This window comes from Urocampus carinirostris, chromosome 18 (assembly GCF_059441175.1).
Source record: "Urocampus carinirostris isolate Australia breed hairy pipefish chromosome 18, RoL_Ucar_1.0, whole genome shotgun sequence".
Classification (NCBI taxonomy): domain Eukaryota; kingdom Metazoa; phylum Chordata; class Actinopteri; order Syngnathiformes; family Syngnathidae; genus Urocampus; species Urocampus carinirostris.
Window position 1 is genome coordinate 30,378,682 of NC_142366.1, and position 25,289 is coordinate 30,403,970.

Consider the following 25,289-nt stretch of genomic DNA (forward strand, 5'->3'; position numbering starts at 1 on the left):
ATATATATATATATATATATATATATATATATATATATATATATATATATATATATATATATATATATATATATATATATAGACATCTATCTACTGTGCATATATATCTATCTATCTACTGTGTATATCTATCTATCTATCCGTGTATATCTATCTATCTATCTATCCATCTATCTATCTATATATCTATCTATCTAGACATCTATCTACTGTGTATATCTATCGACTGTGTCTATCTATCTATCTATCTATCTATCTATCTATCTATCTATATATCTATCTATCTATCTATCGAGACATATATCTACTGTGTCTATCTATCTATCTATCTACACGCTCACGTACACCAAACATTCCTTCATACACAAGACAGAAAACATTAATTCATTCATAATGCTATGGTTACAGAAAGGTATATATATATATATATATATATATATATATATATATATATATATATATATACATATATACACACGCGTATGGTAACCAGCATTCCATTGACATGTAATTACTGTGTTGTGCCGCATAATGAGAGGCTAGTAGATGCCGAACATAGTGGTGCCTTGCAGTGTATTCCGGGGGGCTCTATTTCCCCCTCTTTGAGAAGTAAAAACACAAGATCATAGTACCGGCACTCGACTTCTGATTACACCTATCACAAACCTTTTCAAAGACAGTTGCGGAAACGTGTATTGACACTTGACGTTTCCACCGGAATTATGGAAGGTGACGTCAGGCCGATGCCCGATTGAACACAAAAAGGCAAACCAGTACTCCGTAGTAGCACTTCCTGTGTTACAGCTGTGGGTTTTCATCACCTCCGCAGAAGTTTACATCACGTAAGTCCTCAAAGCCTTTGACTTATATGAGAAGGGTTGCTAGCTTACTTTAAAAATCTAATCCGATGCAGTTACTAGCAGGGTTGGGTAGGGTTACTTTAACTGGATTACTTTCAATTACTTTTGGATGACTCCAATACCAAATATGCTAATAAAAGACAAAAGAAACTAAATATGAATAAAATGATGACTCACAACACGTGGTAAGCTTTCTCTCCTGGCTTTGATCTCTTTGATCTCCGGCAAAACGAACATAAAATGCGACAGAAACAAAATGAAAAGAAATCCAAACAGCTTGCCAACATCATTTTTGCCGTTCCGTGTGTTCCGTTACTCCCCAAGCCTGCACAAAATTTAGTCATTTTGTTTATATTTAGTTTATTTTATTTTATCAAGTTAAAGTAACCCTACCCAACCCTGTTTACTAAATACATGTTGAAAAATGTAATCAGTCACGTTGTCCGAATACCATCGTATAGTGTTAAGATAACTTGATTACTTTCAATTACTTTCGGATTATTCCAATACCAAATGTAATCATAAAAGACTGATAATTTAAATACAATGTGTCAGGACCAGAACAGAAACAGGACCCACTTGCGTAACGTTACTCACAGTTTTATTGGAAAGAAGTGTCCTAATTACGTAATGCCATAACATGTATTCCTTACGCTGTATACGAGGGCCTTCTCCGCCCCTTTCCTTCAACACATATACTCCTGGCAACCCCCTTGCAGAAAACACATTCCACCTCCTTGTGTCAAAATGATACCCATCTGCCCCGCAGCCGAATTCCATCCGTGTTTTCAGACAGGCAGACTTTAGAGTGCCTATCGTGACAGGCCCCCGCCCATCCTCACCGGGGCGGAATCGCTACAAATTATTTGAAAGGCAGAGCAACAAAAGCTTTGTTTAAACCTTTGACAGGTACTGCTGATACGTTATAAAGATGTTAATGCAGGAGACGGGATTGCGGGGGTTTCGGACCTGGAGGTCTTCAGGAAGAACGGGTCTGGTTTCATCAGTTAGGCTCCGTCTTCAAAAAGCATTGTTCAATATTCATGACGGGCAGGGTTGGGAGACTTACTTTGAAAATGGAATCTGATACAGTTACGACTTGGTTGGTTGGATCCCTTAACCACTAAGGACATGTCCTTTCTTAAAGGGACCATGTATAAACACAACAGCATTGACGAAAGTAAGAGACGTTGGTGTCACGACCGGAACGGAATCAGGACTGTTGATGCTAGACATCAGGAGACCAGAGAGCAATTTATTACAGTGATCAAGCTGAAAAGTGATAAACGCATGGATTTTATTTTATCACCATTGTCACGACCAGAACGGAATCAGGACCCAAATGCGTAGCGTTAACCACAAGGTTATTGATAGAAACAGGAAAGGCAGCACCGCAATCTGGTGCTTGCTGGATGCGGGAAGGAAGCTGCTCTTGCAATTGATCTGCATTTATATAGCGCTTTTCAAGTCAATGACTTCCCAAAGCGCTTTACAATGTGCTCCACATTTCCCAATAGCGGCCTTGCAGCCAGCCTTATTGGGGGTATCAGGGGTTCAGTGTCTTACCCAAGGACACTTCGACATGTAACGCGGACGAGCCGGGATTCGAACTGGGATCCCTTGATCCCAAGACGAGCGCTCTACCTCCTGAGCTACTGTCTCCCCCAAAATTCCGTAGCGGGAGATGGCGGGGTTTAGGACGGAAAAAACAGTCGATAGCCGGGACAGGAGAGCAAAAACGTGGTCGGGATCAAAAACTGGTCGAAAGACGGGACGGGAGAGAAGACGTGGTCGGGATCAAAAACGGGTCGTGAACTGGGACGGAAGAGCAGACGTGGTCGGGGTCAAAAACAGGTCGTAGCCGGAGACAAACAGGGAGATCAGGAATGGACAGGTGGAAAAAACGGCTCTTTGGCCACCTTGACCTTGGATTTCTGTGAGAATTTTAGCCCATTCCATTTCCGACATGGTGACTCTAAACCAAAAAAAAAAGAAAAGTTGAATGTGAGGGCCGCCACTTACAGGACAAGCAGGAATTAGCGTATATTTTTACCCAAATCCAAAACAACTTCATCTGCCTAATTTGCAAAGACACTGGCTGTTTTCAAATCTGAAGTTTGGACCCCTCTGCTGTAACATAAAACTAAGACATTTTTTTCATATCCTAATTACATAACGCCATTCTGTTACTTCCCAACCATGATTCAGGAAGTGAAGGGCGATATAGATATATTAAAATATGGTCAGATCGTCTGTGGGGCTTGTTCTGCTCCATACCAGGTACTTCCTGGCCCGGTTTTAGCGCATAGTTTTGTTAGCGCAACCGCTAACCACATTAGCGGACAGCTTACTTTAGTGGCTGGCTTTGCCTTAGCTGATAGCATCACTTTGGAAGTTAATGCTAAATAATTTAGCAGCTAATGCCAATATCACAGACCTTAACTTTTAATGCTAATGTTATCATTGAGGACATTGCCGCTAGCCGCTAATGTCTTTGCATTAAAGATTAATGTTAAATAAATGCACATTTCTATTCAAACTGTCCAGAAAGTAGAATGTTGTTTTTTTACGTTTGCACATGAACAAAAAAAATGCTAACTACACACACACATATATATATATATATATATATATATATATATATATATATATATATATATATATATATATATATATATATTATTTGTATACATTTATTTTTTCATTTTTGATTTATTTTTTCATTTTCATTTTTGATTTTATCTTAAATATTTATGTATTTTCTTTTTGACATATTATTTCTCAATGTATTTTACTTATTTAATCATATAATAATATCCAATGATACACTGCTTTATACATTTATATTGTATTTTGAAAACAAATGAAAAAATAAAAAGAAATACATTCATTTTACTTAATATTTCAATCTATATGTAATTGTTTTAAATAATTTGTTTGTATGTTATTGACTTTTATTTATTATTATTGTCATTAATTCAAAGGAAATGACACTTAAAAATACTTTACTTCTAAATTGTATTTTTATTTATTTTGTATTTATTATTCATTTAATTTCAATAAATTGATATTTATGTTATTAATGAAAATAACTGAATATTTTTTCTTTTCGTTAAAGGAAAAAGAAAATTGTATGGCATTTTCATTTTTTTTTTTGTTTTAAACACGAAATAATGGCCAACAATTTAAAAACTAAATTATTATTTTTTTCATTAAAAAAATCAAATTACTGGCAAATAAAACAAACACGTTATTTTTGGGTCGCGGCTTGTCATGAGGGTGGTATGCTGGGTCCTGAAGTCAGACCAGGTTATGCTAATGTCAGATCTTTAAAACGTGAAAGAAAAATGTAAGAAATGTGTTAATAAGTCACAATTTTGTTTTCTTTTAGTTTAACACAAAAGGAAAATGATCAGTTTTGTTATTTTTGCAATGCACCATGCCTGGAGAAGAAAGAACATTCCCTTTGATAGTACCGAGTAATAAAGAAGGACATTTTTGAATGGTGTGAAGCCCAGGGGCATGATGGATATGGAGTGTCTCGGCTAAGTGTCGCTTTGCAAGCTCTAAAGATTGCACAAATATGAACAGTTCACCGCTTCTACACGTTAGTGTACAGGTTTCCTTCTATTTATTTTTTTATATATGTTTAGAGTAACATGCTGTCAGTAGCACGGTGACGCAGTGGTTAGCGCGTGTGCGGCGCAGTTCTGAGGTCATGAGATTGAACCTCCTGTGTTGAGTTTGCATGTTCTCCCCGTGCTTGCGTGGGTTTCCTCCGGGCACTCCGGTTTCCTCCCACATTCCAAAAACATGCATGTCAGGTTAGTTGGCCCACTGCCCGACGATCGCTGGGATGGGCTCCAGCATCCCCGCGGCCCTACTGAGGATAAGCGGTGCAGATAATGGATGGATGGATGGAAAATGATCAGAAATATTTTAATTAGTAGAATGCCAAAGGAAAAAAAATGTCAAAAATGAACTAGTCTTTATAGACCCAAAATTAGATCCAAAACTCAATTTTCCTTTAAAAAAACTCCAGATCTATGTTGCCATTCCGCCCACCACTCCAAGAGAGTATTTCTGGGTTGACACTTCTGAAAAAAACCCCCACAACTTCAACAATTCCCCGAATCTTTGACGAGTGAAGTCAAAATACTACGCCGAGGAAGACGGGTACGAGATAGCGCATTCCAGGCGGCTCTATCAGGCGAGCATTAGACGATGTCAGAGAGAGCGCCCGGGGCTGTTCTGGTCTGGTTTTAGTCTTATCTCCTGCAGATGAACCCTTCTGGCACAGACCTGGCAACTATCAAGTCGCTCCAGTGGTTTGCACACAGCGTCTAATGAAAGAAGCGTAGAACCGAAGCACGGGGAAAGACGGAGCAGGACGAAGCTTTTGAATGGACGGCAGTGGTTTTAAAGCCGGTCGGTTAACGTAGCGGATAACAACTGGGTGATATAATCATATTTTCCATTAACTGAGGTGTTACAAAGGAATTTTGTTTTGTTTTTGTTCCCGATATCATGTACGGTTATGCTTTATAGATACAATTTTGGATTGCAATTGTTGTGTTGCGAATGCATAGAATATATTGTTCCACGTACAGACTGAGATTATTTCACCCTCATGCCATGAGGCCCTTTAACTCCACCCGGGGGAGTAAAAGCCCACATTAAACCCCACCCCCACATTTGCATATTACACTATTTTTATTAAAGTGTTATTTTTTGTAACACTACTTAAATTCTCTTTATTAACATGTTAGATTGGGTATTTTTGTATTCTATATCTTTTATTTTATATTTTATCGCTTATTTTTCAACACAGCTGTTTAATATTGCTCTACGAAAAAACAATTAAATAAAGAGACATTTTGCACATTATTTTGCTGATTTTGATTATTGTTTTATTATTTAATTATTGATTTCTCTAGGACTCGCAAAGTCAGCAAGATGCAGAGCTTCAGAGACAGAACCAGCAGGCTCAAGGACAGCTTCTTCTGGCAGTACTCTAGTCAAGTTGCCCTTGCACTCAAATTGTGATCCGAGTACGGAAGTAGATCTTCCGTAGCGAGTGATGGCGGTGGGACAAGGGGCGGAAAACAGCTCGGACAAGGAGAAAATAAACGTGGTCAGGGTTGGAAACGAGTCGTAGGCCAGGACGGAAGAGTAGATGTCGGGATCAAAAATGGGTCATAAGCCGGGACGGGAGAGCAGACGGGGTCAAGATCAAAAAACAGGTTGGGAAACAGACGGGAGCAAAAACAGGAATGAGTCAGGGTCGAAAAGCTTGCCTAGAGTAAACTGAGGTTCGCAGACGGACTGACAACAGGGGACAGATAGGAGTGGGTTTAAATAGTGACAGGGAGCCAATCAGAATCCAAGGCAGTTAGCACCAAAGGAGCCGGCACACGTGCCTCACATCAGTAATCATGACAGTTTCAAGCCAATCTCCAGTATTTATCTGCAAAACCACTTGCTTCAAGTTTGAAGTTAGTGTCCAAGTTGTGCTGTTTGCTCTAGTTTTGGTATTCAAGATATCCAAACAAGGACAAATCAGGTTAAATTTAGATCCTAGTGACAATATAACATCACATAAAACCTTTATCCTTTTTAAGGTTGATGCTAGCCCTCAATTGCACCAAACGCTTCCGCAGTCTCAAAGAGTAAGGGCACCCTACTGCGATGTGGTTCCAAAGGCCGTATCCGATACGATAGCAGCTGTCCATCATTCATGAATTTCAGCTCTGTTTCAAAGGCTTTGTAGTAGGACATTGTCAGCGCCTGGGGAACATTCCCTATCTCAAACTTTTTTTTCTGCTTTAAAAGGAAAAGCAGGCTAGCTAGGTTTATAGTTTAGTAGACACTAATAATAAAGAGAGAATAAATCAACCAATTTTGAACTCACAGAGAGAACAGGGAAGGACTGTACAAAAACCCTCAAGTAATAATTTTCCAATGTGTTTTAAAGGTCAGCCTCTGAGCCCTTTCTTTTTATTAAATATCCTAGGTTAGAAAAAGCAAATTCGACCTAAAGGGTGTGTCGATCAAAGAACAGACACATTGTTGGCCGAGAGCATAATAGTCAAGTCATGTTTATTTCTTTAGCACTTAATCACAAGAAGTCTCAAAGGGCTGCACATACCACAGACTACTACAGACAACGGACTATTATTACACCATCCCCTGATCTAAAACCTACACGAGGGCAAGGGAAAACTCAAAACCTTGAAAAAAACTTGACAAGGGACCGCACATGAGGTATTTGGTAATGGTAAATGGTCTGCATTTATATAGCACTTTTCAATCACTGAAGACCTCAAAAAAACAAACAACAGTGTGGAATAATAGTCAAAATAAGAACTCTGGTATCCTATGCAACCTCCTTTGCAGGTGTCCAATATACTTATGACCATTCAACTTACGTATGATCGTAGATTCGATTTTCTTTTTCAGGATGTCGGAAAATATCTGGACATTGCTGTAAGTTAGATTTTTCCGAGTACAGGATGCTACTGTAGTGCTACTTCCCGCTGCTACTGGCGTGTGGCGCTGAGAGAGCTCACAAAGCATCCACCCAGAAGTAGAAAAATGCGCGTTCTCTATCTAGATCGTGTGTAAACATTGTATACTGCATCTCCAGCGCGCTAAGAACTTTTTTATTGTTTAATATCCTGTGCATCCATTCGATATAGTTGGCGAAAAATGGTAGATACGCTGTATGTTAGATTTTGTATTGTGTACACATTACTGTAATGCTTTTTTCCGCCACTACCGGTGTGTGGTGGCGCTGTGAGAGGTCACCCAGCATCCACCCTGAAGAAATCTGCTTCCTCTTCCTAGTTCGTGTGTCAACATTCTATTCGGTGTCTCTGTATTTTTACATTTTTATTGTTTAATCTCTCATTCATCCATTTGACATAGTTGGTGTAAAGTGCAAAGACAAGGTGAGCCGTTTCTTTTGAAATGAAAGGCGAATAAGAAAGCTTGATGCGGTTGAGAAAATGGTCAAAACGCTTTTTTTCGGCCACTTTTTCACCACGGAGGTCCTTTTGAAGCGCATATCCCAAAAGTAAGTTAAACTCAACTTTATTTATCTTTATAGAGCATAGCATTTTATGAAATGTTTATTTGTTAGTACAAAACAATACAGGTCAATTATACGAGCCTTAAACATACTTCTGTAAACCAGGCGGCAGTAGCTCAGGAAGTAGAGAGCTCGTCTTGGGATCAAGGGATCCCAGTTCGAATCCCGGCTTGTCCGTGTTAGATGTCGAAGTGTCCTTGGGTAAGACATTGAACCCCTAATACCCCCAATAAGCAGGTTTGTGCCTTGCATGGCTGCAAGACCTCTATTGGGAAATGTGGAGCACATTGTAAAGCGCTTTGGGAAGTCATTGACTTGAAAAGCGCTATATAAATGCAGATCATTTCATTTCATTTCATAAACTTACAAAATATAGCACTAAAGCAACTTACGAACAAATTCAACTTACGAAAGATCGTACGGAATCTCGTTCGTTGTAGGGCAGCGTCACTTGGCTAGGTAGGTTAGCTTGTTCCCATGCACATGGTCAGGGTTAGGTAGGGTTACTTTAACTTGATTACTTTCAATTACTTTTGGATTACTCCAATACCAAATATGCTAAAAAAAGACAAAAGAAACTAAATATGAATAAAATGACTAAATTTTGTGCAGGCTTGGGGAGTAACGGAATACATGGAACGGCAAAAAGCTGTTTGGATTTATTTTCATTTTGTTTCTGTGGCATTCTATGTTAGTTTTGCCAGAGATCAAAGAGATCAAAGCCAGGAGAGAAAGCTTACCATGTGTTGTGAGTCATCATTTTATTCATATTTAGTTTCTTTTGTCTTCTATTAGCATATTTGGTATTGGAGTAGGGGGCAGCACGGCAGCGCAGTGGTTAGCGCATGTGCGGCACGGTTCATGTCATGGGAACCTCCTGCGTGGGTTCAAATCCAGCTCCAGACTTCCTGTGCGGAGTTTGTATGTTCTCCCCGTGCTTGCGTGGGTTTCCTCCAGGCACTCCTCCCACATTCCAAAAATGCATTTCAGGTGAATTGGCCGGTCCAAATTGTCCCTATGTGTGAATGAGCGAGTGAGTTGTCTGTCCCTGTGTGCTGCGATTGGCTGGCAACCAGTTCAGGGTGTCCCCTGCCCACTGCCCGGAGATGGCTGGGATGGGCTCCAGCCTCCCCGCGACCCTAATGAGGATAAGCGGTACAGCTGATGAGATGAGGTATTGGAGTAATCCAAAAGTAATTAAAAGTAATCCAGTTAAAGTAACCCTACCCAACCCTGCACATGGTACACCTTTAGATTAAATTCACTTTTATGCTGAACCTTGAGGAAAAGAGAAAGACATCATGTCCTGCTATCACCGAGCTGTTCGGATCTCATACAACGCAGCTTTGATATCGTCAATATCTTTTCCGATCTTTGAACCTTTCTATCCTAATGAGCCCCATCATACGCCGCTGATCAAACGTTAGATTAGCTCTTTACGCACTCGAAAATTTGCTGTCAAGACACACAATCATCGATTCCCGTAATGAAACATTTTGCCTGTCATGACCGTCCCAGACAGATCAATCAGTCTCGGGGCTCATTAATCATGAATATCCAATATCGGCTGATTTTCTTATGATCGTATTCGCATCTGTAAGCCTTTGTAGCGCCTGAACAGCAAAGATTTTTTCTACAAAGTGCCGTAAAGACTAATGTTTTCTCATGCACGTTGTTGCCCGTGAGCCGATACGTGTTCAATTTTACGAATGTTGAAAATCTTTGCCAACTCTAATAGTGTAAATCCATATTCACTATATCAATACTCTCCATTTGGGCCAAGCAAACAAAATGTATAGGATCAATTGGTTTAGCCTGAAGCTCTGCCATGTACACTTAGTAGCTTGATGCACCCATGTAAATCTGTTGGCGGAGAATCGATTTTTAAAGTAATCGAGTTGAGGATAAACGTCTGCCTATATGAATACAATGTAAGCATGTATTCATGCTTAGAAATTTTAAAATGAAATGATGTGCATTTATATAGCGCTTTTCAAGTCAATGACTTCCCAAAGCGCTTTACAATGTGCTCCACATTTCCCAATAGCGGCCTTGCAGCCATGTAAGGCGCTAACCTGCTTATTGGGGGTAATAGGGGTTCAATGTCTTACCTAAGGACACTTCGACATATAACACGGACGAGCTGGGATTTGAACTGGGACCCCTTGATCCCAAGACGCGCGCTCTACCTCCTGAGCTACTGCCGCCCTTAGAAAATATCAGATGTAAATATGTATTAAGACTAGATATTCACTTTTTATATCATTTTTTTTTACTATTTCCAAGAGTATTTTTATTGATGACCACATTTAAAAAAATGGAGATATCTTGTATAAATGTAACAATTTACTTGAATTTTGGATTTAATTATTAGACTAAATCGAATATAAACCAATTAGGGAGCAATTTTTTTGGTTTTGAAAATACCTGCATTGAATGATGAGGAATTATGCTAATTTATATTTATGAAGAGTATGGGTTAAGAGTATGGGTAGTGTTGAAAAATATTTGTCTAAGTAAAAAAAAAATGATCTGAAGAGGGATCATTTCAATAACGAGCAAATTGTTATTTATTCCATTGGAAATAAAGGGGTATTAAAGTAGTGGCAAATGATAAGATTCTGGGAAAATACCTTGAACTTCCGGAAAAACTAAATACGTATAATGCATAGATGTGACATATTTTAACCTAATGAGCACACCCATTACCATATTTCATTATTATTGTGCTAATTAGAGTTATTATTGACAAACAAAGTAAGTACTGACATTGAAAATCCTAATTCAAAATGGAAGAATTTCCCCTTTTTTTTCTCCGTAGTAGCATTTAAGAGTACTATTTTTAAGTTGAAAGTGTAGTAGTATTTTTGTAGTATATCTGTTGGAATATTTCCTTGCAGCCTGGTTATCCCGGAAGGGGGATGACCTCATGTGTGGTCCCTTCTCGAGATTTCTCGATTTCCCTCATGCTGAGGTTTTGAGTTTTTCCTTGCCCTCATGTAGGTTTTGGATCAGGGGATGGTGTCATAATAGTCTGCAGTCTGTACAGCTCTTTGAGGAACAATTGCTATTGTCCAGATAAAAATGAGTATTTGTTGTATTATTTTTCTTCCGATTTTTCTAGTTTTCAAAGAAAATACATATTTTGTGATTTGCTTGGAACTGGCTTAGGCAACTACGGAAGATGTGTAGTATTTGATAGCCCTTTATTGATAGATTCATGATAAAGTCAAGCTTAAGTTTCTCTAACTATACTTTTTTATCGAAGTCCAGTTATGTTTATTTGTGACGCCCTTAATCACAAAGAGTCTCAAAGGGCTGCACAGACCACAAATTATTGCAAACCACAGACTACTATGACACCACCCCCTGATCTAAAACCTACATGCGGGCAAATAATAGACAAAGCTGTACAATGTTAAGACACACTTCAAATTAATATGAATGTGCACATGTTTAATTGTTCTACGTATTGCTTACAGTGAAAAAAAAAAAAAAAAAAAAGCTAGATATATATATATATATATATATATATATATATATATATATATATATATACACACATATGAGTAACGGGTGCAATAATAACTTTTGTTTTATTGAGATTCCTGCTGAAATATGTGTATAGTTTTTGGTAAGTGTCCTGCAATGATGAGTCCAATAGTGCCTGCTGGTATGGGGTAGGGTTTGGTTTTGGCTTCTGACATGTGACCGGGAGGCGGGGTTTGTTGGCAGTCTACAGAGAGAGCTGCCAACGGTAAGACACATCTTTTGGTGCTTCACAAAAAAAGTAAATTTTAAATGAAATGATCTGCATTTATATAGCGCTTTTCAAGTCAATGACTTCCCAAAGCGCTTTACATTGTGCTTCACATTTCCCAATAGCAGCCGTGATCTGTGCAGCCATGTAGGCGCTAACCTGCTTATTGGGGGTATTGGGGGTTCAGTGTCTTACCCAAGGACACTTCGACATATAACACGGAGAAGCCGGGATTCGAACTGGGATCCCTTAATCCTAAGACGATCGCTCTACCTCCTGAGCTACTGCCGCCCCAAAAAACATTACAACCACAGCTGACAAATCTCTCAATATGCACAGTAATTTGATTGATGTTGTCAAGCTGTTTGGATTTATTTTCGTTTTGTTTCTGTTGTACTAAAATGTTAATTCCCCTTATAGAGATCAAAGCCAGCAGAGTAGCTAATGTTGTGCCTCATTTCATCTGCAGGTAAATTGTATCCGTTTTTATACTCATCATTGTTATTATTTCTATTTTCCCATATTTATAAAAAGGATGATGTTGGTTAAAATTCAGACAAAAGAAAAATATATTGAATTCATTGTAAACGTTAAAAAAAACCACTATACGATCTCTTGTTAAAAGTATCTTGTTAAAATGGATGTAAAAATGTATTGTGATATTCTGAAATGTATTTTATGTAAATTGAAAAGAAAGCTCTTTGATATGCTTTGGGCAGTCTACAGAGAGAGCTGCCAACGAGATCAAAAAGATCAAAGCCAGCAGAGATGCTAATGTTGTGACTCATTTCATTTGCAGAAACTGTAATAAAAACCTCATCATCCAGTCCAGCGTGATTGTGGATCTTTGGTGGGACAGGTACACCGCGGTTACATTTATACATTATATATATATATATATATATATATATGTGTGTGTGTATCTATTTAATCTGTATCAGTTTCCAGAAGCAGGATTTCTAATTAGAGGTATCATCAGGAAAAAAAACAGTTATGGTGCATCCCTGATTAAAACGACATGACTTGAAATAGGAAAGAAACGACTTTTCCCGAAATAAACAAACAGGAATATCCAGCAAAGGTCATCCGAGTCACTTGGCCATGCGACCGTACAGGAAGCAGAGCAAACAAAGAGTAACCAGAGTACGTAAAACAATAGACATCCACCCCAGAGCCAAACTGAAATCACTTCTCCTTATGACTTCAGCTTCTGTTTGTTCCTCCATCATTCCTCGTGAGCGGTAATTGCACAGCGAAACATCCTGTTTTGAGTTACCTAACTCAATAGAGTCTGCTGCAGCAAAAAAAAAGGGAAGTAAAAAAAAAACAATAAGAATATTTCCTAAGCTGTGTAATGACAAAAATCGCAGGGAAATGGCTTGTGACGGAAAAACTCGGCTAAGAGAGTTAATGTAGTCGAACGTCTTTTATAGTCTTGCTTTTGAGCCTACAGTAAGTATAAGGTCAAGCTGGCACAATGTCGCTTTTATGTTGCTGTAAAGATGACAGACCTCCTACAAAAGGACATTATGAAAGATCTGATAAGATACCAACAAAGGTGTTGTGATTTATGCTGGGATCTTTGTCATGCGGAGGTCTGGGTCAGGGAGAAAATGGTAGCCAAGGTTGTCTGCGCCAGAGAATTAAGTGTCTACACATAAAATACGGACTCAATTGTGGTAAAAGAACGATCCGATGAGTCGGAAGCAGAAAAAAAATCTTTTTTTTTTTTTTAATTGAATTATCTTTATTGTCATTGATGTCAGGGCGGTAATTTTGAGGTCATGGGTTCAAATCCTGCCTCCCTGTGCAGAGTTTGCATTCTCTCCCGTGCTTGCAGGGGTTTCCTCCGGGCACTCCTGTTGTCATGATTACAGATGCCGCCAACAGCCCTGGTCGCTGATTGGCTCCCTGACTCCTTTTAAACCCCTGTCTTCCAGGAGGAAGCTGTCAGACGGTCTGCGAACCTAAGCTTTCAGCTAGGCAAGCGCTGTACTATCCGACATACTCCTGCCCTGTTTTCTCCTGCCTGATACCTGTTGCCGACCTGTTTCTGGACTCGTTTCTGCCTTGCTCCTCCGTTCCGGCCATCGACTCGTTTTTCCCTGTTTCCTGTCTGATACCTGTTACCGACCTGTTTCTGGACCCATTTCTGCCTTGCTCCTCCGTCCCGGCCATCGACCTGTTTCCCGCTGACTACGACTACCCTCTCTCGACACGGAAGTGCCACCATTAGCTACCAGTGATTGATAACAATCGGCTCGTGGAAGCAACCACTGCTTTCTTTCTCAATAAAACTGAGTAAAACAAACGCCATTGGGTCCTGTCTCCGTTTCTAGCTTGTGTCACCTGTTTCCTCCCACATTCCAAAAACATACAATCCAGGTTAATAGGCTGGTCCAAATTGTCCCTGGGTGGGACTGAGTTGTCCGTCTCCATGTGCCCTGCAATTGGCTGGCAAGGAGTTCAAGGTGTCCCCTGCCCATTGCCCCAAAATAGCTGAGCTCCAGCACTCCCGTAACCCTACTTAGGATAAGCAGTGCAGATAATGGATGGATGGTCATTGATATGAATGCTGTGAAACATGACACTCCAGGGTAAACATGTAATAAAGAGTTTCAGTAAACAGGAAAACATATTTACAACATACTACATAGAGACTGGTCTAAATTATAGTAATAGTACAGTGGTGGCCCTGCGATTGTCTGGCAACCAGTTCAGGGTGTCCCCTGCCCACTGCCCGATGATTGCTGGGATGGGCTCCAGCACCCCCCGCGACCCTACTGAGGATAAGCGGTGTGGCTAATGAGATGAGTATAGTGGTGCTGATACCTTTTCAGCTACTTAGAAATGATCAAGTCAAAGAGATTCACCAACAACGTCCTTCATAATGGAATTAAATGCTCACAGTATTTATCAATGCACGCTTTAACAAATAAAAATATCCAAGCCCCATGACTCAATTCAAGTCAGTCTTTTTTTAATTGCCAACGTCTTTTGTCCCATGATGTTCTTACAAGAAACAAGCATTACTGCTCTGCTGTAGTGCAGTTCGATGAATCGGAAATACTTAAATGGACTGTACTCAAACCAGGCACATACTTACATTTGTGGTTAATAATCAAAATTCAGACATATACCTAATTAGTCATTAATTTAAGATTTGTTTTCTATATCTATTTGTACAATATATTGATAAAGTCCAACATCATATATCATCCATCCATCCATCATCTGCACTGCTTATCCTCAATAGGGTCGCGGGGCCCGCTGGAGCCCATCCAACCTGTCTTCAGGCAGTGGGCAGGGGACACCCTGAACCGGTTGCCAGCCATTCGCAGGCCACCACACAGAGACAGACAATTCACTGGCTCATTCACATCTAGAGACAATTTGGATCGGCCATTTAACCTGACATGCATGTTTTTGGAATGTGAGAGGAAACCGGAGTGCCCACAAAAAACCCACGCAAGCACGGGGAGAATATGCAAACTCCACACAGGATGTTCGATCTCATGACCTAAAAACTGTGCCGCACATGCGCTAACTACTGCGCTGCCATGCTACTGACAGCATGTTACTCTGAATATATACAAAAAAAAAATAGAAGGAAACGTGTACACCAACGTGTGGAAGCAATGAACCGTTCATATCTTTAGAGCTTGCAAAGCAACACTTTGCTGAGACACTCCATATCCATCATGCCTATGGGCTTCACATCACTCATGTGATCGGAGAAAACCCACGCAAGAACAGGAATAACATGCAAACTCCGCACAAGCAGGTCGGTAGCTGGATTTGATCCCAAGACCTCAGAAATATGCTGCGGACGCGCTAATTACTCATCCGGCGTGCAGCATACAATACATAAATTTAAATGCAAGTATTACATTTCATTCCGTTTGTTTATCACTCAATAGTTATTACATCATAGGGAAAATATTAAAAACAAACAATTGTAATAGATTACAATTTACGTCAACAAAATTTGGAATTCTCTAATTTGTTACTTCTTCAAAGAAACACTGATGTCTATGCTGACAACCTGCACTAGCCTGTCCCAACAAATACAAAGTACTAAATAGTCAAGTCATGTTTATTTGTGACACCCTTACTCACAAGGAGTCTGAAAGGGCTGCACAGACCATAGATTATTGCAAACTACAGACTATGATGACAGCATCCCCTGATCTAAAACCTACATGAGGTCAAGGAAGAAGTCAGTAAAATGAATAAACCTTGAGAAGGGGCTGCACATCGTCAATATGAAACATAGGTCATTCATAAGCTATAGAATAGAAGTGTGTTTTAAGCCTAGAGTTACAGACTTCCACTGAGGTTGAAGACGAAATCTCTGAAGGCAGAGCATTGAATCTACCAATACTACTTCAGTGATCCACCGGTAGATCGCGATCTACGTCATGAGAACCCCTGTAATAGTGCACTATTCAAAAATGACAGATAATACTGTATCGTACTGTAACGAAAATCAGTTCAATTACATTTAGCAGCAATAAAACCCCCAAAGAAGTACAAGGTATATGTTTTCACAGTTTTGTACAACAAAGATAATAAATGGAACAGCAGGAAATGAGGTAAAACTGCAGGTGATGCTTCCTGTCTGTGAGTTGAGACACTTTTGGTGGGTTAAGGATTCGGCTGAGCAGATGGCGATCAAAAAGATACAAGGAAAACCGTAACACAGCTCCAACTGAAAAGGAAGGATGTGAATCGCATCCCAAAGGGGGGGTGAACTCAGGGGTTACCCACCGGCTGGGCGGTTCAGGCTGGGGTTGAGTATGCGGGTCAAGGGGGCTTTAAGATCTTCAGGGGGGGAAGGAAAAACAAGAGCCAAAGTCCTTCTCAGAACAGGATCAAATAGAAGTACTCCTCCAGTACAGTAGGGGGCAGTGGCGCTCTCATAAAAGCATACCTGTCAACTTATACGTTTTACCCATATTTCGTACATTTCTTCATCATTTTAAATTGTGTACACAAATCATTTCAAACATACAGCTCACAAGCCAAATTTGGGCCCTTAGATGATTTAATCCGGCTGGCCATATATTACCTCTGGCAACAAAAGAGATAAAATAGAATAGAATAGAATATACCTTTATTGTCTCATCTCATTAGCTGCACCGCTTATCCTCAGTAGGGTCGCGGGGGTGCTGGAGCCCATCCCAGCAATCATCGGGCAGTGGGCAGGGGACACCCTGAACTGGTTGCCAGCCAATCGCAGGGCACACAGGGACAGACAACTCGCTCGCTCATTCACACATAGGGACAATTTGGACCGGCCAATGAACCTGAAATGAATGTTTTTGGAATGTGGGAGGAAACCGGAGTACCCGGAGGAAACCCACGCAAGCACAGGGAGAACATACAAACTCCGCACAGGAAGTCTGGAGCTGAATTTGAACCCACGCAGGAGGTTCCCAAGACATGAACTGTGCCGCACATGCGCTAACCACTGCGCCACCTTGCTGCTCTACCCGAAACTGCTAGAAACTATATCGGGTGAGCAGTGTATGTCAATGATTCTGCTGTTATTGCAGCACATAGCCCCCCACCCCCTGTTTTTACCGCAGCTCAAATTTACTAATTTTGTGAACGATGGATCCGGCATTGGTCAGGAACATGCTCGGAAGCGCTGGTCTGTGTGGTAGCCTTCTTAGCCTAGCAGCTAGGCCCGACCGGCAGCCTCGCTTTTGCTTTTGCTCCCTCCGCCGTCTTAGTCGTTTGTCGGCAGGCAGATCACCCAGGGAGATCCTGGTGGTCTCTGTATATCCCTCGGGATGTTGTGGATGTTGTCGTAGTCGTGAGAGTAGTCAAAGGGAAAATGTGAGGGATAAAAGAACAGACGAACTGGAGAGCCTGAAGCCGCTGCACTCGCACGTACCGCCATCCTGGATCTTGGATGAGATACTCTCATCTCTGGTGGGCCCAGCCTGGTTTTCTTTTTTATCTCTTTTGTTTCTCACATTCTCTTTTCTCACTCTCTTTCTCATTTTCTCTCTTTCTTTGTCCAACCCTCTCTCTTTTTCTTTTTCTCAAATCTAGTAGTCCAGCCCCCGAAAGAATACTACTATCGTGTGCCCCCCCCCCGAGTTAAAATGAGTCCAACACCCCTGTTATAAAAAGTTTTAAGGAGCTAAATATCGTACCGAGATCAGATGACGTAACAAGAAAGTGTCCCAATCCCACTTTCAAATATTTTTATCCGTGACGACTCCGACAAAACGCATCTCTGAATATGTAAATGACACAATCGCGTAAAGTTGAAAGCTCCAGTGTGCCGACCAAGACTTGTTTGGAGACGCTAATCATTTACATATTCATAAAGTCTGGGTGGTATTAATGAACTGGGATTGAGGAGGCCTATTTTATGAATTTCTAAACAGAACATTGTTTTAATAATAGCTTGTGTCTGGTAGTGTTTTTTCTTCTCTTTTGAAGATGCTCTGGCCATTGAAGAGGAATGCCTTTTCTTCCAAAATCCAGGTTGGGAGATAGGTAAAAGAAGCGCCGGAGCTGAGAAGATCAATTAAAGTTACAGAATATTCTGGGCACAAATTAGGTACGAAATAAATCACAAGTGGTTAATCAAAATGACTGACAATTACTTTTATGCTAGGAGGGTGGGCTGAAACAAAAATAATAGTTTAGAGGTGGGGTAGGCGCCCCAAAATGTTGAAAGAGGCAAATCGTCTTTATATAAGCCTTACAATGGATGCTGTGTGTGTATATATTAGCATACTATCAAAATGACATCCTGTGGAGAATAATGCACCAAGTGACTTCCCTATTTTCAGATACCTCCTCAAGTTTAACGTCCTTACAATATTACTGACTTACAGTATGCTTCATTGTTTTGATAAAATGAAAGAAATGCAATAAAGAAAGCTAATTTTTGATGTCCTTTTCATTTTGAGGATTCGAAAAACAACAAAAATGGGACGTGCCCTTTACCTGGGCAACAAAAAGAGAGCAAAAAAAAACAGCATGCATTTATGAAAATAAAGCAGCCCTTTGATAAGGTAAATAAAATTACATGAACACAGTTTGAGTTATGAAATGAAATGATCTGCATTTTATTTCAAGTCAATGACTTCTCAAAGCGCTTTACAATGTGCTCCACATTTCCCAATAGCGGCCTTGCAGCCATGTAAGGCGCTAACCTGCTTATTGGGGGTATTAGGGGTTCAGTGTCTTACCCAAGGACACTTCGACATGTAACACGGACGAGCCGGGATTCGAACTGGGATCCCTTGATCCCAAGACGAGCGCTCTACCTCCTGAGCTACTGACTCACAACACGTGGTAAGATTTCTCTCCTGGCTTTGATCTCTTTGATCTCCGGCAGAACTAACATAAAATGCGACAGAAACAAAATGAAAATAAATCCAAACAGCTTGCCAACATCATTTTTGCCATTCCATGTATTCCGTTACTCCCCAAGCCTGCACAAAATGTAGTCATTTTATTCATATTTAGTTTCTTTTGTCTTTTATTAGCATATTTGGTATTGGAGTAATCCAAAAGTAATTGAAAGTAATCAAGTTAAAGTAACCCTACCCAACCCTGATTTGAACCTCATATCCAAGATTGGCCTGTTGACAACTAGTGCTACGTACAGTATATGTTTGGCTAGTTTCATCTGTTAGCATTTCAGCTAAAGCACAGACTTGTATAAACTTGCTACTAAGGCATCGATTTGCAGACTTAAGTACTTTGGCAAACTCTGACAGTCTGTCATTAGCCGTCCCCGTCCGTCATTCTTCCAAGTCGATGAAATGAATCCATCATTCGGCTGTCGTTATTTCAACTGCGTTTCAGTCATCACCAAATTTGAGCGCCGGCCGAAAACTTGTGTTACCCGTCGTTTACCGACAAAGAGTGAAATATTGCGTATGGAGGACCAATGTAGAGATGAATGTAAAAATAGATAAATGCCTACAAATGTATGACAAATAAATAAATGAACTCATATATATATACTGTAAATCACATCAAATCTATGTGTATTACATAAATGCAATGTATTTTGTTGCGATTTTTGTCACAACAAAGTTGTAATCAAATGAGGAGACCCAGTTGCCTTAGCTTTTCACCTATTGGTTGATCAATGAGGAAAGGAATCGTCGTTGATTGGTTCACTCGTTGATCAACGAATAATAATAATAATAATAATAATTTCCTTTGTATTGTCATTCTGTGTAACAATGTACACAGAACGAAATGTCGATACACCTGACCCGTTGTAGCGAGCCGATGCAGCCGCAGCCAACAGAGGGCGCCGCCATTTTACCAATGTTATAAGTCTTAGGTATGACTCGGCCGAGGCGCGAACCAGCGACCTCCCAGTCTCAAAGCGGGCGCCTTACCATCTATAGGTGAAAAGGTGAGCCGGGTTAGGGTTAGGGTTGGGGCCCCCTCTTTTGAAAAACATGTTGTGACAAAATACAGGACAACGTACATGACAAAATACAGGACGAAATCCAAGACAAATTCAGGACAAAAAATATGACAAAATACACGACAATATACAAGACAAAATACACAACGAAAGACATGACATAATACAAGACCAAGTAAATACCCAAAATAAGAATCAAAATTCAAAACAAATATATGACAGAAAAACATGAACAAATACATGATAAAACACGTGACAAATTGCATGACAAATCCAGGACAAAATACATGACAAAATAAAAGACACAATACATGAAAAAACACAAGACGAAATACAAGACCAAATGGATACCCAAAGTACGCATTAAAATGTAAAAACAAATAAAACCAAAGTCATATTCTTTGGTAATCGCAAGGCAAATCAAGATTTAGAAGTAAAAATGGATGGCGCTGCGATATACACTGAATCAGAAATTGAGTTTTTAGACAATAAATTAAGCTGGAAAACACACATCAGACACATACATACTAAAGTATCTAAAAGCATTTCAATAATTAATGAAGCCAAATTCATTTTAAACTATAATGCATTGTATTTATTATATTGTTCTCTTTTTCTGCCATACTTAATATATTGTGCAGAACTCTGGGGCAATAATTACAAAAGTTCACTACAGCCCCTTTTTCTCTAACCAAAAACATGCATTTAGAACAGGGGTGTCAAAGTCATTTGAACTCGGGGGCCACACGATAGAACAAACGTTCTCTCGGGGGCCGGACGAGTAGATTCAAGAGAAAGAAAAAGAGAAAGAAAGAAATAAGAGAAAGAGGGAAGGAAAAGGAGAGAGGGCAGGACAAAGAAAGAAAAAGGGAGAGAGCGTGAGAAACAAAGGATAAAAAGTCCTGAGAGAGGCGGAAAAGAAAGGGAAAGGAAAAAAGAAATCCAAAGTGAAATAGAAAGACAGAAGGAGAGAAAAGAGAAAAGAAAGCGCAAAGGGTAGGAAGAAAGAAAGACAAAAGAGAAAAGAAAGCGCAAAGGGTAGGAAGAAAGAAAGACAAAAGAAAAAAGGAAAAAAAGACAATAGAGCAAAATAAGAGACAGAGACAAAGAGCAACAAAGGAAGAGAAAAAGAGAGACACGGAGAGTGAAAGAGACGGAGACAGAGAGTGGGAGAAAAGGGGTGGTAGAGAGGGAGAGAAGGAGAGAGAGAGAGAGAAGCAAATGGAAAAGAGAACAAGAAAAAGAGAGAAAGAGAGAGAGAAATAGATGGTGGGGAGGCAAAAAATAGAGAGAAACAAATAGAACAATAGACGACAAGAAAGACAGGAGAGAGAGAGAGTTAGAGAGAGAGAGAGAGAAGCAAATGGAAAGAGAACAAGGAAAAGAGAGAAAGAGAGAGAGAAATAGATGGTGGGGAGGCAAAAAATAGAGAGAGACAAATAGAACAATAGACGACAAGAAAGACAGGAGAGAGAGAGAGAGAGAGAGAGAGAGAGAGAGAGAGAGAGAGAGAGAGAGAGAGAGAGAGAGAGATCCAAGTAGAGTGTCTTTGTTCGAGGCACCTGGCTTTGGCAACATCAAATTGACAAATTTCAACCTGCAACTTGTTTTTCTCTTGCGCTTCTCCGAGTGTTGTCTCGTGGGCCGGATTCAATCCCTTAGCGGGCCCGATCCGGCCTGCAGGCCGCCTGTTTGACACCTGTGATTTATAACCATACACAGGGTAGGATATCAAGATCATACTAATGTTCTATCCCTGCAGTCCAAATTATTCAAATTCAGATGATCTAGTAGAATGTTTCACTGCATAACTATTTAAGGTCAACAAAAACATAGTGCCAGAAAACATCCAAAAATGATTCATTCGGAAACAGGGAAACTATGACTTAAGGCGCTGTAGTAAATTCGTAATCCCAAAGGTGAGAACCACCAGGAAAAGTATGTGTGTGTCTGTGTGTGGAGTCAAACTTTGTAACAATTTACAAGGCGAGATCAAACAATATCCAACTATTCACATGTTCAAATATAAATACAAAAAAAACATACAGAGAATACAGAGATGAAGTAAATGGGGTATGAGTGATACTAAAGATTGGGAATATTGTTGTTATTGTTGCTATTGTTATATCATAACTGTTATTATTCATATTATTACTATTGTTGTTATTATCATTGGTGTATTTAATAGGGAAGATGAAGGGGTAGGGAAAACAAGCATCTGCTTCTTACTACCCCTTTTCAACATGTTATGCAACATTATTTTGTTGTCGAGTTATTGTTTTTATTTTAATGTTCGAAATAAAGTTTTCATTCATTCATCCAACGTGAGCACATGCAGCTTATAGTCAGGTGCGGCTTATGCATGTACAGCATGGTTTTTTTGTTTAAAAATGTACCAGGTAGGGCTTGATATCAGGTGCGCCTTATAGTCTGAATTTTGAGGTATTTAGGTCTAGATTTATTTTTGCATATGGCAAGATCAGTCCTTTGTTATTCCGTGTTCTGGCGATTACCGAAGTTTTTGGTTCTGTCCTGAAAAGAAGTGACGACTAGCTTTTGGGAACGTCTGTTTTCATTCATTGTCATCTTTACCCCTCTCCTCTACCTTACTTCGGGAGATAAATGTCTGACCATTTCCTGTTTCTGCACTATGATGTCTATGTTTGCACCAATGCATATGCTGACTATTTTTGCACTATGATGACTTTGCACCAAATGCAATATTGCACAACCGTTACGATACCAACGTTATCACGACAACCCTGTATGTAACATCCCACATGCCGACATTTCTTGTGTAAATACCATGTAAATTATAACTATAGCCTTATCCCCCTTGTCTTATAACATTATCTTCTCTGTTCCTTTATCTTCTTGCTCATACCTCACTATGAATGTGTAAAACTGGAGTGTCATGCCCAATCTCGTTGTCACAATATGTTAGCCCATTTGTAGCAATGACAATAAAGGTATATTCTATTCTATTCTATTCTATTCTAAATATGAATCCCCGATATAGTTTTGGCGGGACTTTCGGAAAATGCAGACGGCAAGCTGTTCTCTTTGCCGTACGGCATCTGTCTTCAAACGTCTGCGATGACACAACAAGAGAGCATCCTGTTTATTGACGAGCAGCAGGAAGCGCTCCCAGTGCTAACAATGTCTGCTACTTTCCACTCTCCTCAATATGCCCCGCCCCCTTTTTATCCAATTTATTCTATCCCAAAAACCTGAAAAAGCAAACATGGTAAAAATAATAATAATAATAATAATAATAATTTCCTTTGTATTGTCATTCTTTGTAACAATGTACACAGAACGAAATGTCGATACACCTGACCCGTTGTAGCGAGCCGATGCAGCCGCAGCCAACAGAGGGCGCCGCCATTTTACCAATTAGGTATGACTCGGCCGAGGCGCAAACCAGCGACCTCCCAGTCTCAAAGCGGGCACACTACCATCTAGGCTACTGAGCTGGTATGTCTCGTAAACAGTGTTTCGCTATTGCTGGGTCGGGACCCGGAAGTGGGTCGCGGATCCTTTTTTAGTCGGTTGCAGGCGTTTGCCTTGACAAACTAATGCTAAGAGGAAGAAAAAAATGAAGGTCAATTACACTCTTTAACAGTAGATGGTGATAATTCACAACACAGAAAGACCGATGTGATGCACCTGTGCCCGCTCCTTTGGCGCCAACTGCCCCGGACTCTGATTGGCTCCCTGTCACTATTTAAACCCCCGTCTTTCTGTCACCTGTTGTCAGTCCGTCAGCAAACCTCAGTTCCCGCTAGGCAAGCTTTTCGACCCTGACTCACTCCTGTTCTGGCTCCCGTCTGTTTACCGACCCATTTTCTGATCTCGACAACGAATTTTGTTCCCTCTGTCTCGGCTTCTGATCTGTTTTCTCCCGCTCCCGACCCCGCCATCGCTCGCCACGGTAATACCGCTTCGGCGGCTGGGCAACCTGCTCCCTGCGACCAACGATCTCCAGATCGTGTGTGCAATCCTTTCCCTTCTTCCCAATAAAACTGAGAGAAACGTTACGCGAGTGGGTCCTGTCTCAGTTCTGGTTCTGACAGAGTATGGCGAAACCCAGATGCTATAATCCCTTTATCCTGTTTCATGGTTCCCAGACCCCCCATGTTATCCCGGTACTTTTCGCGGGTGGTTCTGGTCCACATTAACCGCGAAAACCGAGGGATCTCTGTATATTTTTTTTTAAAAACAAATCTTTCCCCGTATAGGTGTTGGGTAAAAATGACAGTAATACGTAGCTAACATTTTCAGTTGCAGCAAGTTAGCACTGTAAAACATTACTTTTTTTTGGCATGGCCTATAATTGATACATAATCCTTGAAAGTAAACACATTCTATAGTGCCTGGTCCTCTTTGGCGCGACCTGTAGGAGTCCACGCCATACAAACTAATGCCAGCTGCCGTTATTCACGAAGGAAATGGAACGCAATGTCAAAGCGAAGCCACCAGAGAGCAGAGTTGTAAAACACGGTAACTATTTCAAGCATTTACAAGCACTTTTCAATCTCTAAAAACACAACATCGAACTGCAATCATTTTCGAAGATTTCAAGCGACCGTACGAACCCTGTGAGAAGTGATTTTTGTTCTTGATTTCGGGCTGTAGCTTGTGTTAGGAATTAAATATTAAAATATGTATCGTTTACAAAATTGTTTGAATTAGTTATCTGACTCCATTAACCAAACACACTCTGCATTCTCCTAACAATGCACGCTCGTTTCTTGATGGGAAAAGATGGACAACAATAGCCGACATTTTCACACGGGGGCAGATTTAATTACTTAAATAATTTAGCTACGTGAACTCCGTCGAATATATGTCCAAATTAGCCGAATTAGTGTCGCTCGAGTCTCTGTCTAGCATTCTCTCTCAATCTTCTCGCTTCCTTCTCCCAGCCCACATGTTTTTCCGGAAGCTGGTGTGCCGGCTCCTCCCATGGGCGTGCCAGGGAAGCCCCCTCGCCTCGATGTCTGAAATGGTCAAAACATCCCCTAGCGTTTCTACGTCACCAGGGCTGTCTGCGTCGAGAAGTGCTGATGATCTTATCAGCCCTTTGCCCCGGTTCCCCGCTGTTCCTGTAAACATCATTCTTCACTCGGCTGAATTCACCTCGCCCCACAGCTCAGC

The 25,289-nt window shown here is 40.4% G+C and overlaps 1 protein-coding gene across 2 annotated transcripts in view; it reads right to left on the reverse strand.

The window, feature by feature from the left end:
* Window positions 1–1,915: 1,915 nt before the first annotated feature.
* Window positions 1,916–25,289, reverse strand: part of LOC148348805 (uncharacterized) — an 83,310-nt gene continuing 59,936 nt past the window's right edge. For both annotated transcript variants that reach the window (XR_015847578.1, XM_088322225.1), the window contains one exon: window positions 1,916–2,835. Coding sequence is in view for 1 of the 2 variants with exons in the window: in XM_088322225.1 (XP_088178351.1) it covers window positions 2,658–2,835 (178 nt within the window). In the remaining variant the exon portion in view is untranslated. The remainder of the gene's footprint in view (window positions 2,836–25,289) is intronic.